A 14,173-nucleotide genomic window follows, 5' to 3' on the forward strand; every position below is an offset into this window, starting at 1 on the left:
CTAGGGTCAGCTCCCTCACGAGCACTCTCCTCTCAGCCTAGGCAGGCTCTGCTGTCCTCTGCAAGTTCGCCATAGGCCCATTCCGTTGAATACTCGCACAGTTCCCAAAGAAGTAGTATACTTCTGATTACCAGCTTCACCTGAGATTCACCTTCACCTGATTACCAGCTTCACTGCACACAGCAGTTAAATAAGTTTATAGTAAAACCAAGAAGTATATTTAACAAAATACAAAGATTCAAATGAGAGCAAGTAGAAATATTTGGTAATAACTGGTTACATGTAAAATGAAATTATAACCTGCTTTCTAAAGCCTAGAGTTAACTAACAATACATTTTCCTATCTAATGAAGTTTAGCTTACCAAAGTCTTTCTCCCAGCATTTAACAGCCAGCTTGGCTGTGACCCTCTCTTCATAACACAAGTACACTGTCAGCTTGTCCTTTAGATGAGGGATGCATAATCTTTCTCTTTACCTCCAGTTATAGTTCCAACATTCTTTTGTCTTTGTTCATAAACAGGACACCCCCATACTTGTTTTTCCTGTGGGGAACCTCCTTGTAGTTTTTACAATTTCTTGATTAGCATTTTGCCCAGTCTGTAAATAGACAACTATTGTGAAATACACAATACTCAATTTACCTATAGCCAGACAGATGTCTTCTGTCTGAAAGAAACTTATTAACACTTCCTGGTAACCAGCCCTAATTCACAGGCATTAAGAACATAATTTTCACTATATATACATAACTTCTTGCATATTATCCGTACATACATTTCTCAGTGATTGTGAAGACCAGTATGACACAGGCTTTCAACAAAAACCTTAAATGCCACCCTTTGGCAAACTATTATGTAGATACCAAATCCAGGGGATCCCAGTAACCCTTATGTGCTCTTGTGCCCTCTTCCAGTTGGCATAAAGAGATTCCTGTTTCATAACATAATAGGTTTGTTATAATATATACCTCATAAGTATTGTGACGGGGCAAGGCCAGATGGCTATGGAAGAGTAGTGGGAGATAGATATATTAGCTCCAGGCTAAACAAATCCCTGGTACCGGGATGAGTGAAATGGCAGCTGCTCCAGGTCAATTAAGACACCTGGGGCCAATTAAGAACTTTCCAGAAGGCAGGGAGAAGGCTAGGTTGATTGGGACACCTGAAGCCAATCAGGGGCTGGCTGAAACTAGTTAAAAGCCTCCAGTTAGTCAGGTGGGTATGCATGTCAGGAGCTGTGGGAAGAAATTGCGCGATTGGAGAGGCTGAGTAGTACACACCAATCAGGCACAAGGAAGGAGGCCCTGAAGTAAGGGTGAAGTGGAGCTTGAGGAAATGAGGGCTGCTTTGGGGGAAATAGCACAGGGAATTGTACATGTCATGTTTCTAAAAGGTCAGCTACCATAGCTGATACTATTAGGGTCCCTGAGCTGGAGCCCGGAGTAGAGGGTGGGCCCGGGCTCTTCCCCCCCCTCACCACCTTTGCCCCCTGATTAATCACTGAGACTGGGAGACAACAGAGACTGTGCAAGGAAGGATAACTTCTCCTCACCTCCCTCGCTGGTTTATGATGAAAATGGCTCAGTAGACTGTGACCCTTGTCTCTAGAGAAAGAAGGGTTACGTGGAGGTTCACAGTGAGCCTCTGAGGCTAGCGAAATCCGCAAGGAAACGTGGGACCCACAGAGGCAAGGACAGAGCTTTGTCACAGTATGTTGTCAGTTTTTCTTACAGTGTGGTTGGCAGCCACTTATTCTTGTTATTTTTATAGTCAGCCATGCAGAACTCACAAAACAAAAGTCTAATCTGACTCATGCCTTGCTGTTCAGTAAGATCCAATCTCAAGGTCAAAATCAGAGCCTTGAGTTACACCTGCATATCCATATTGAAGACAATGAGATTGCACAAATTTGAATTGGAGGTGGAATTAGGAATTACTTTTTAGTTAGAACTCTGCTTTAATGTATACTTTAAGTATTTTGAGAATTTAGGAGGAAAAGTACAGTATAAATGCAAAGCATTATTATTATTATCAGTTATATTACACTGGAATTGTTTGAGGTTGGCAAAACCTTGAAAATATGGATTAATCAACACCATTCTGGCTACAGTAAATATGTTGCCATTAGGTTAAGCAATTTAAAAAGCTGTCAACTTTTTTTTAAGGTACTGTCCTTCCTGCAAAAATGATTCTAATGAAGTTGTAAAGGCTGGGGAAAAGCTCAAGCAGAGTAAAAAGAAAGCAAAGATGCCATCTGCCAGTACTGAGAGTCAGCGAGACTGGGGCAAGGTAAAGTGTATATCAAGAATAAATATAACTCTGTGTGTGTATGTGTTATATCTGTGACAATACATATAAATTAACTGTGCAAAGTTCAGTACTAAATTACACATTATGCAGTCTTCAGTGGAATTGCACAGTGTGTAAACCAATGCTGAATTTTTCCCATTGTCTCCAAAAGTTAAAACAGTCAAAATCCTTTTTTTAAAGTTTACTAGAGACAAGGATTATAAATAAAAACTAGAATTTACATAAAATTGATTGAAAAAATGTATATAAAACATTTTTATTATAATAATCAGAGATCCTTATGTCTGCATCAACTTTGAAAAGAAACTTTAATAAAATTAGTTTCTTCTCTCTGATATGTTGGTAGGGTATGGCTTGTGTTGGTCGTACTAAGGAATGCACTATTGTTCCTTCTAACCACTATGGACCTATACCTGGCGTTCCTGTTGGAACAACCTGGAAATTCAGAGTTCAGGTATGTTGCTTTAGAATTCTCTATTGGGTATAGATTGGGTACACGAATGGCTTTGGTATTGATTGCTGTCATTTTCAGTACAATAAAGTACAGTGGGCACATTTAACAGTTCATTCTGGTTTTAGAGCTACTACTAGTTGTAGTGATCAATACTATACTTAAAATGGGGAATAGCACTGGAATTGGTAATACCTCCAAAACTCAAATGAACTTTTGAAGTGCACCCACTGTAATTAGGATTCATTTTCAGTCTTTCATATCAAGATCCTGAATGGAACACTCAGTGTGCTATCGGACTAGACTTTAGAAAACGTTTAATGGTTTATCACAAAGTGGCACTAATCTTTCTCAGGTGAGACATAACTGATACCAGTACCTTCAGTTGTTGTTTCCTCTTTTCCCCTGCCTCATCTGACATTGAGAAATACTAAGACTAATCAACATAATTGATTTTTGTTTTTCTAGTTAGGAAAGTGGTCATTTATTTTCAAAACTGGCTAATTCTTTTTCTCCTGTTTTGACTCTACTGATTTGGATAGAAATAATAATAATTGTCGGGTCCATCTTAATAGAGGATAACTCCTTTTTTTGAGAGTGGAAGGGCTGGCTTGGAGAATGAAGACATCTGAAAGCCCTTCCTTCTGGCATGTTTGTTGAACTGACTGTCCTCCCATTATCTCTTCCTCCAAAGAGGAGACCAGATATTTCCTTTTCTAAGTTCAATGAAGTTTAACAAGGGACACTTTTTTTTTTTTTTTTTTTTTTTAAACTTATGGCAAACAAGTTTTCCTCGTATTTTTTTAGAGGAATTTTATATTTTGGAATGGTATATGGGTCTTGGGGCAAATTACCATGGCATCAGAAATTTTCTCTTGTGCTTATCACTTAGCGGCAATGTTCTCGTTTCCTCACCTACTCATTCAGCCACCAGTTTAGCTGCTTCCTACTTAGCAGATTAAGGACACTCTTGGTGGTTCTGCAAAGTGGGTTTGACACCTGACACTAGCTTGTCTTCCTTTTAGAATCATTGTTTTGCTTCTAGAACTTGCTAGTTTTGTATTTTTGCTAGAAGGTTGTTTGGAATCACATGGGAGATGGTAACAGAGTAGTTGGAAACAGAAATTATGGTCTTTCCAGAGTCCTGAAAACCAACAAAATGATGAACTTGAGTTCCAGCTCCAATTTCCCAGATTGCAGAGGTCCATCAAATAGTCCTCCAAAGTTAAGTCCAGAGCTCTGGTGCTAAAAAATAAAATAAAATAAAAATCGGATAAAAGCAGTTATTCTCCTTGAAGGAATCCCATCACCACAAAGGAAAGAAAGCGTAAATCTAATAAGAAAATAGCTCCTAAAATTCAGAAACACAAGCATTCGTCTTAAAAGTTGACCTTCTTAGAGGATTTGTAAACTATTCAGAACATATTGTCTGTATATGTGTTTTTACAGCGATTGGCGCAGAGGACCCTAATATAATTGAGGCCTCTGCTGTTACTGTAATACAAATAATAACGAGGAAGGATCTGTACTCAAAATGTAGGAAGGGCTCTTTTTTCCTTTAGAAGCCTTCAAGATGATACTGCAGTAGATGATTAACTTCATAGATTTACCTTAATATTTGAGTGCCTAATCTGTTAAATCAATGTCTTCTGTATCATGCAGACACATGCCACTTAGCTGCATGGATTTGAAAAGATGTAATAACAAAAAGCTATTTTGTCCAAATGATAAACATCCTGTTGTTTTCCAATAACTAATTTAGGACTATAGAATATACCAAAATATGGGGGAAATTCAGTGCATGGAGCAGAACAAAAAAGCTTAAATTTAAATCCTCCAATATTGCCCTAATCCTGTATTTCTTGTAGGATGGATTTTAGCTAGAGCAACTGAAGGTGCTTTGTAAACATGCTTCTACTCTTCCCAGTATTTGAGGAGTGGACAAGACAAAGTTGAGTTCTTCACATCTCTATTGTGAGACATTTCTCCGAGTTTCAAACCTTCTTAACCCAAAAGCCTGTTGGAGACTGAATTTGGTTCTAGACTCTTAGGCCATGTCTACACTACATAATTAGGTCGAATTTATAGAAGTCGGTTTTGTAGAAAGCGTTTTTATACAGTTAATTGTGTGTGTCCCCACACAAATGCTCTAAGTGCATTTAGTCAGCGGAGTGCGTCCACAGTACCGAGGCAACCGTTGACTTCCGGAGCATTGCACTGTGAGTAGCTATCCCACAGTTCCCGCAATCTCCGCCACCCATTTGAATTCTGGGTAGAAATCCCAATGCCTGATGGGGCAAAAACATTGTTGCGGGTGGTTCTGGGTACAAATCGTCAGGTCCCTCCTTCCCTCCCTCCATCCCTTGGTGAAAGCAACGGCAGACAATTGTTTTGCACCTTTTTTCCTGGATTACCCGAGCAGACACGGCAAGCTTGGAGCCCGCTCAGCTCACCATCACCGTATGTCTCCTGGGTGTTGGCAGACACGGTACTGCATTGCTACACAGCAGCCGCTCACAGATTTCTGTAAAACCGTGGTCCCTGGCAATTTGGAGATCCTCGTGTTCCTGGAGCAGGCTCATGCCATGGAATGCCGATTTTTGGACCTGGGAAACAAGTGCAGAGTGGTGGGACCGCATAGTGTTGCAGGTTTGGGATGATTCCCAGTAGCTCCAAAACTTTCGCATGCGTAAGAGCACTTTTATGGACCTTTGTGACTTGCTTTCCCCTGCCCTGAAGTGCAAGAATACCAAGATGAGAGCAGCCCTCACAGTTGAGAAGCAAGAGGCAATAGCCCTGTGGAAGCTTGCAACGCCAGACAGCTACCAATCAGTTGGGAATCAATTTGGAGTGGGCAAATGTACTGTGGGGGTTGCTGTGATGCAAGTAGCCAGCGCAATCATTGAACTGATGCTATCAAAGGTAGTGACTCTGGGAAATGTCCAGGTCATAGTGGATAGCTTTGCTGTAATGGGATTCCCTAAGTGTGGTAGGGGTATAGACAGAACCCATATCCCTATCTTGGGACCATCCACCAGGGCAGCCAGTACATAAACCGCAAGGGATACTTTTCAATGGTGCTGCAAGCATTGGTGGATCACAAGGGACGTTTCACCAACATCAACGTGGGGTGGGCGGGAAAGGTACATGACGCTCGCATCTTCAGGAACTTTGGTCTGTTTCAAAAGCTGCAGCAAGGGACTTACTTTCCAGACCAGAAAATTACTTTTGGGGATGTTGAAATGCCTATAGTTGTCCTTGGGGACCCTGCCTACTCCTTAATGCTCTGGCTCATGAAGCCATACGCAGGCACCCTGGACGGTAGTCAGGAGCTGTTCAACTATAGGCTGAGCAAGTGTAGAATGGTGGTAGAATGTGCATTTGGACGTTTAAAAGTGCGCTGGCGCAGTTTACTGACTCGGTTAGACCTCAGCAAAACCAAGATTCCCATTGTTATTACTGCTTGCTGTGCGCTCCATACTATCTGTGAGAGTAAGGGGGAGACGTTTATGGTGTTGTGGGAGGTTGAGGCAAATCGCCTGGCTCCTGATTATGCTCAGCCAGACACGAGGGCGGTTAGAAGAGTACAGGAGGGCGCAGTGCGCATCAGAGAAGCTTTGAAAACCAGTTTCAGGAATGGCCAGGCTACGGTGTGAAAGTTCTGTTTGTTTCTCCTTGGTGGAACCCTCTCCCCTCCCCCCCGTTTCACTCTACTTTCCTTTAAGCTAAGCACCCTTCCCTCCAACCTTCGATCACCACTTGCAGAGGCAATAAAGTAATTGTTGCTTCACATTCATGCATTCTTTATTTATTCGTCACATAAATAGATTCATAGATACTAAGGTCAGAAGGGACCATTCTGATCATCTAGTCCGACCTCCTGCACAATGCAGGCCACAGAATCTCACCCACCCACTCCTACAAAAAACCTCACCTATGTCTGAGCTATTGAAGTCCTTATATCATGGTTTAAAGACTTAAAGGAGCAGAGAAGCCTCCCTCAAGTCACTCATGCCCCATGCTACAGAGGAAGGCGAAAAACCTCCAGGACCTCTCCAGTCTGCCCTGGAGGAAAATTCCTTCCCGACCCCAAATATGGCAATCAGCTAAACCCTGAGCATATGGGCAAGATTCACCAGCCAGATACCCAGGAAAGAATTTTCTATAGTAACTCAGATCCCATCCATCTAATATCCCATCTCAGGGGATTAGTCTTATTTACCCTGAATATTTAAAGATCAATTACTTACCAAAATCCCATTATCCCATCATACCATCTCCTCCATAAACTTATCGAGTAGAATCTTAAAACCAGATAGATCTTTTGCCCCCACTGCTTCCCTTGGAAGGCTATTCCAAAACTTCACTCCTCTGATGGTTAGAAACCTTCGTCTAATTTCAAGTCTAAACTTCCTGGTGGCCAGTTTATACCCATTTGTTCTTGTGTCCACATTGGTGCTGAGCTGAAATAATTCCTCTCCCTCTCCTGTATTTATCCCTCTGATATATTTATAGAGAGCAATCATATCTCCCCTCAACCTTCTTTTAGTTAGGCTAAACAAGCCAAGCTCCTTAAGTCTCCTTTCATAAGACAAGTTTTCCATGCCTCGGATCATCCTAGTAGCCCTTCTCTCTACCTGCTCCAGTTTGAATTCATCCTTTTTAAACATAGGAGACCAGAACTGCACACAGTATTCCAGGTGAGGTCTCACCAGTGCCTTGTATAACGGTACTAAAACCTCCTTATCCCTACTGGAAATGCCTCTCCTGATGCATCCCAAAACCGCATTAGCTTTTTTCACAGCCATATCACGTTGACAGCTCATAGTCATCCTATGATCAACCAATACTCCAAGGTCCTTCTCCTCTTCCATTACTTCTAATTGATGCACTCCACTTATAACTAAAATTCTTATTATTAATCCCTAAATGCATAACCTTACACTTTTCACTATTAAATTTCATCCTATTACTATTACTCCAGTTTACAAGGTCATCCAGATCCTCCTGTATAATATCACGATCCTTCTCTGAATTGGCAATACCTCCCAGCTTTGTATCATCTGCAAACTTTATTAGCACACTCCCACTTTTTGTGCCAAGGTCAGTAATAAAAAGATTGGTCCCAAAACGGATCCCTGAGGAACTCCACTGGTAACCTCCCTCCAACCTGACAGTTCTCCTTTCAGTAGGACCCGTTGCAGTCTCTCCTTTAACCAATTCCTTATCCACCTTCTGATGTTCATATTGATCCCCATCTTCTCCAATTTAACTAATAATTCCCCATGTGGCACGGTATCAAATGCCTTGCAGAAATCTAGGTAAATTAGATCCACTGCATTTCCTTTATCTAAAAAATCTGTTACTTTTTCAAAAAAGGAGATTAGGTTGGTTTGGCACGATCTACCTTTTGTATTTTGTCCCATTTACCATTGATATCAATGTCCTTAACTTATTTCTCCTTCAAAATTTTTTCCAGGACCTTGCATACTATAGATGTCAAACTAACTGGCCTGTAGTTACCCGGATCACTTTTTTTTCTTTTTTTAAAAATAGGAACTATATTAGCAATTCTCCAATCATTCGGTACTACTCCTGAGTTTACAGATTCATTAAAAATTCTTGCTAATGGGCTTAAGCAATTTCAGGTGCCAATTCCTTTAATATTCTTGGATGAAGATTATCTGGGCCCCCCGATTTAGTCTCATTAAGCTGTTTGAGTTTCGTTTCTACCTCTGATATGGTAATATCTACCTCCATATCCTCATTCCCATTTGTCATACTACCATTATCCCTAAGATCCTCTTTAGCCTTATTAAAGACTGAGGCAAAGTATTTGTTTAGATATTGGGCCATGCCTAGATTATCTTTAACCTCCACTCCATCCTCAGTGTTAAGCGGCCCCACTTCTTCTTTCTTAGTTTTCTTCTTATTTATATGGTTATAGAACCTTTTACTATTGGTTTTAATTCCCTTTGCAAGGTCCAACTCTACTCGACTTTTAGCCTGTCTCACTTTATCCCTACATGTTCTGACCTCAATTAGGTAGCTTTCCTTGCTGATCCCTCCCATCTTCCACTCCCTGTATGCTTTCTGCTTCTTCTTAATCACCTCTCTAAGATGCTTGCTCATCCAGCTTGGTCTACAACTCCTTCCTATGAATTTTTTCCCCTTTCTTGGGATACAGGCTTCTGATAGCTTCTGCAGTTTTGATTTAAAGTAATCCCAGGCCTTCTCTACCTTTAGATCCATAAGTTCTTCAATCCAATCCACTTCCCTAACTAATTTCCTTAATTTTTGAAAGTCAGCCCTTTTGAAATCAAAAACTCTATTTGCAGATTTATTTTTGTTAATCCTTCCATTTAGTTTGAACTGAATTAGCTCATGATCACTTGAGCCAAGATTGTCCCCTACAACCATTTCTTCTATGAGGTCCTCGCTACTCACCAAAATTAAATCTAAATAGGGGGATAACTGCCAAGGTAGCCTGGGAGGAGTGGTGGAGGGGGGAGCACCGCGTTGGGTGGTGGAGGAGGGAAGGACAAGGCCACACAGCACTTTAAAAATTATTGAACCCAAGCCGTCTGTTGCTTGGGCAATCCCCTGGGTGGAGTGGCTGGGTGGCCGGAGGCCCCCGCACCGCGTTCTTGGGTGTCTGGGTGAGGAGTCTATGGAACTTGGGGAGGAGGGCGGTTGATTACACAGGTGCTGTAGTGGCAGTCTTTTCTCCTGCTGCCTTTCCTGCAGCTCAACCATACGCTGGAGCATATGAGTTTGATCCCGCAGTAGCCCCAGCATTGCGTCATGTCTTCTCTGATCTGCCTGCCGCCACCTCTCCTCGCATTCATCGGCCACTTTCCTGTACTCTGCTATTGTGTCCCTCTCCACATTCTACTGAACTTTGTCAGTCCTGGACGACTGCATGAGCTCAGAGAACGTTTCATTGCACGTGCGTTTTTTTTACCGCCTTATCTGAAATAGCCCTTTGGGACGGAGGAGGGAGGCTTAAAACATTTGCAGCTGCTGGAGGAAAAAAAGGGAGTGAAGTATTTTAAAAGATACATTTTACAGAAGAATGGCTATACTCTTTCATGGTGAACAACACTATTCACATTACATAGCACATGTGATTTTGGTACAAGGTTGCATTTTGTTTCTTATATTGAGTGCCTGTGGCTTTGGTGTTAGAGATCACACACGCAATGACAGGCAACAGAATTCGGCTTGCAGGCGGCCATGGTAAGCCATAGTCTTTCCGCCTCTGCAACCTTCATAACAGCAGCGCCCTCCTCTCCCATACCAAGCAAAACACGTTGAGTTGTCCATTTAGTGCTGCAGTTTTCCTGTTAACGTGCAGCAGCAGAAACCAAACTAACCCCCCCGTTCCATCCAATTCTCTGGGATGATCACTTTATCCGTCGCTCCACCGCGTGGCTGGTATCAGGGAAGATCCCTGCTAGCCAAATGCAAACAGTTCAATGCCAATGACCCCCCTCCCCACTGCGTGGCTAACTGCGGGAAGGATTTCTTTTCAGGCACAGGCAAACAGCCCAGCAGGAACGGGCACCTCTGAATGTCCGCTTACTAAAACCACCCTATTTCAACCAGGTGACCATGAATGATATTACTCTGCTGAGGGTAATACAGAGAGATAAAGAACAGATGTTGTTTGATGCCAGCAAACACCAGGATCATACTCTGCAATGTTTTGTTCCGCAATGATTCCCGATTACCTGCTACTGGCCTGGCGTGGTAAAGTATCCTACCATGGGGGACGGAATAAGGCTGCCCTCCCCAGAAACCTTTTGCAAAGGCTTTGGGAGTGCATCCAGGAGAGCTTTATGGAGATATCCCTGGAGGATTTCTGCTTCATCCCCAGACACGTTAACAGACTTTTCCAGTCACTGTACTGGCCGCGAATGCCAGGCAAATTAATCATTAAACACACTTGCTTTTAAACGTTTGGTCCATGCTGGAGATCTTTTTCAATTCTGGGACTGCATGGTCTCCTATGATGATGAGCTTGCCTGGCCAAACAGGAAATGAGATTCAAATGGAAATGAGTAGCTGTACTGCCCATGAATGAATCCCAAGTCCTTAGGGCTACTTAATCATTAAGAAACGCTTATAACGTGTATTATATTTTAAAAGGTAATTCTCCAGAGGTCCCTTCTCCGGCTTTGTTGGGTTGGGAGGGTATTTCAGTCAGGGTGAGAAAAAGATCCTGGCTGTTGGGGAGAATGGTGTGCTGTGTGCTCTCCTCAAGCTCGTCGTCCTCCTCATCATCCGCAAAATTATCAGGCCTGGTGGATAGTACCCCATCATCGGAGTCCACGGACAGGGGTGGGATAGTGGTGGCGGCCTCCCCTAGCATTGCATGCAGCTCAGCGTAGAAGCAGCATGTCTGAGGCTCTGTCCCGGAGCGTCCATTTGATTCTTTATTTTTCTGGTACGCTTGTTTGAGCTCCTTAAGTTTCACGCGGCACTGTGTTGCATCCCTGCTGTAGCCTCTGTTCCTCATGGCCTCGGAGATTTTTTGAAATGTTTTGGCATTTCATCTTTTGGAACGTAGTTCTGATAGCACGGATTCCTCTCCCAATACAGCGATCAGATCCAGTACCTCTCCTTTGGTCCATGCTGGAGCTGTTTTTCGATTCTGGGACTACATGGTCATCTGTGCTGATGAGCTCGCCTGACCAAACAGGAAATGAGATTCAAAAGTTCCTGGGGCTTTTCCTGTAGACCTGGCCAATGCATTCGAGCTCAGAATACTGTCCAGAGCATCACAATGGTGCACTGTGGGATGGCTCCCGGAGACCAATACCTTCGAATTGATTCCACACTAACCCTAATTCGAAACGGCGATGTTGATTTCAGCGCTAATCCCCTCGTTGGGGAGGAGTACAGAAATCTTTTTGTCAAAAAAAAAAATGGTTTTGTTGTGTGGACAACTGCAGGGTTAATTCGATGTAATGCTTCTAAATCTGACATAAACTCGTAGTGTAGACCAGGCCTTACAAAATCACAGTTTGACCATCTACAGTGTGTAAAAGAGAGCCTTTTATCTCGCGTTTCCTTTTAGAAGATATTTAGATAATATGCTTTTCATTAGTGAAATATATACCTTTTATGTACAGCCACAAACCTGCAAAAAATTCTAGGCGCCAAGAATAGGGATTTATCCTAAATACAAATTATCTGCCTTTAATTATTTGCTATACAAGCAAGTAAAGTGTTTTGTAAAAGGAAGAACAAATCCAGGGTAACAACTTACTTTCTTGGTGGAGTCAAGGATCTTTTGCCCTGATTTTTCACTCCATTGCACTGGTTTTATACTGATGTCAATAGAGTTACACCAGCATAAAACTAAGGTAAGAGGGTTAAATCAAGCTCTTGTGCCACATTTGGGAACATGATCTATTTTACAAATTCTATTTAAAAAAAAGAGAACTTAGAGTTGAGAGTATAGTTTCATTGTTGTGCGCATGGAATTTTCATAGATTACAAGAGCAGAAGGGATCATTTTGATAATCTGATTTGATCTCTGGTATAACACAGGTCACACAACTTCCCCAAAATAATACCTAGAGGATATCATTTAGAAAAACATCCAATCTTGATTTTAAAATTGTTAATGATGGAGAATCCACTACATCCCTTGATAAATTGTTCTTATGGTTAATAACTATCACCATGTCTGAATTTGTCTAGCTTCAATTTCCAGCCATTGGATTCTGTCATACCTTTCTCTGTTATATTGAAGAGCCAGTTTTTAAATATTTGTTCCCCATGTAGATACTTATAGACTGGAATCAAGTCAACCCTTAATCTTCTGTTTGTTAAGCTTAACTAGATTGAGCTCGTGGAATCTGTCACTATACATCATGTTTTCTAATCTTCTGATCCTTCTCATGGTTCTTCTCTGAACCTTCTCCAGTTTATCAACATCCTCCTTGAATTGTGGACACCAGAGCAACATTCTCCCAGTGCCAAAAATAGAGATGTAATATCCTCTCTACTGCTATTCAAAATTCCCCTGTTTATGCATCCCAGGATCACATTAGCTCTGTGTCACACTGGGAGCTCCTGTTCAACTGATTTTTTCCCCCAGGGCCCCCAAATCTTTTTCAGAGCCACTGCTTCCCAGGATAAAGTCCCATCCTGTAAGTATGGCCTGCGTTCTTTCTTCCAAGATGTACATATTTACATTTAGGTGTGTTAAAATGCATATTGTTTGTTTGCACCCAGTTTACCAAGCAATTCAGATCTCTCTGACTCAGTCATTTATCTGCTTCATTATTTACCACTCCCCCAATTTTGTGTAATCTTCAAACATTATCAAGGATGATTTATGTTTTTTTTCGTAGGTTATTGATGAAACACACCCACTCAATGATGATTCCCTATTTACAGTTACATTTTGAGCCCTATCAGTTAGCCAATTTTTAATCCATTTAATGTGTGCCATGTTAATTTTATATTCTAGTTTTTTTAATCAAAATATTGTGCCATACCAAGTTCAAACACTTTACAGAAATCTAAGTATATTACATCAACCCTATTACCTTTATCAACCAAACCTGTAATCTCATAAAAAAAAATTAATTAAAGCTATTTACCATTTACTTATATATTCTCTGAAAATTCATTCAGTACTCAGTGTAACCTGTTAGTTTAGGAAGGATTCAGTGTATTAACCATAATAAAGAGGTTTAAAAGGACCTAGGGGTTACAGTGGATGAGAAGCTGGATATGAGTCAACAGTGTGCCCTTGTTGCCAAGAAGACTAACGGCATTTTTGGCTGTACAAATAGAAGCATTGCCAGTAGATCGAGGGACGTGATCATTCCTCTCTGTTCGACATTGGTGAGGCCTCATCTGGAGTACTGTGTCCAGTTTTGGGCCCCATACTACAAGAAGGATGTGGAAAAATTGGAAAGAGTCCAATAGAGGGCAACAAAATGATTAGGGTACTGGAATACATGACTTATGAGGAGAGGCTGAGGGAACTGGGATTGTTTAGTCTGCAGAAGAGAAGAATGATGGGGGATTTGATAGCTGCTTTCAACTATCTGAAAGGGGGTTCCAAAGAAGATGGGTCTAGACGGTTCTCAGTGGCTGCAGATGACAGAACAAGGAGTAATGGTCTTAAGTTGCAGTGTGGGAGGTTTAGGTTGGATATTAGGAAAAAAATTTTTAGATTAGGAGGGTCGTGAAGCACTGGAATGCGTTACCTTGGGAGGTGGTGGAATCTTCTTCCTTTGAGGTTTTTAAGGCTTGACAAAGCCCTGGCTGGGATGATTTAGTTGGGGATTGGTCCTGCTTTGAGCAGGCAGTTGGACTAGATGACCTCCTGAGGTCCCTTCCAACCCTGATATTCTATGATTATCATGTCCTGGTCAAAACACACAT

At 41.7% G+C, this 14,173-nt stretch overlaps 1 protein-coding gene across 3 annotated transcripts in view; it reads left to right on the forward strand.

The window, feature by feature from the left end:
• UHRF2 (ubiquitin like with PHD and ring finger domains 2) overlaps positions 1–14,173 on the forward strand; it is a 195,213-nt gene that overhangs the window by 113,542 nt on the left and 67,498 nt on the right. For all 3 annotated transcript variants that reach the window (XM_038401747.2, XM_038401749.2, XM_043514922.1), the window contains exons 7-8: positions 2,166–2,289; positions 2,657–2,764. In XM_038401747.2, the coding sequence (XP_038257675.1) occupies positions 2,166–2,289; positions 2,657–2,764 (232 nt within the window). The remainder of the gene's footprint in view (positions 1–2,165; positions 2,290–2,656; positions 2,765–14,173) is intronic.

This window comes from Dermochelys coriacea, chromosome 5 (assembly GCF_009764565.3).
Source record: "Dermochelys coriacea isolate rDerCor1 chromosome 5, rDerCor1.pri.v4, whole genome shotgun sequence".
In the NCBI taxonomy this organism is placed as follows: domain Eukaryota; kingdom Metazoa; phylum Chordata; order Testudines; family Dermochelyidae; genus Dermochelys; species Dermochelys coriacea.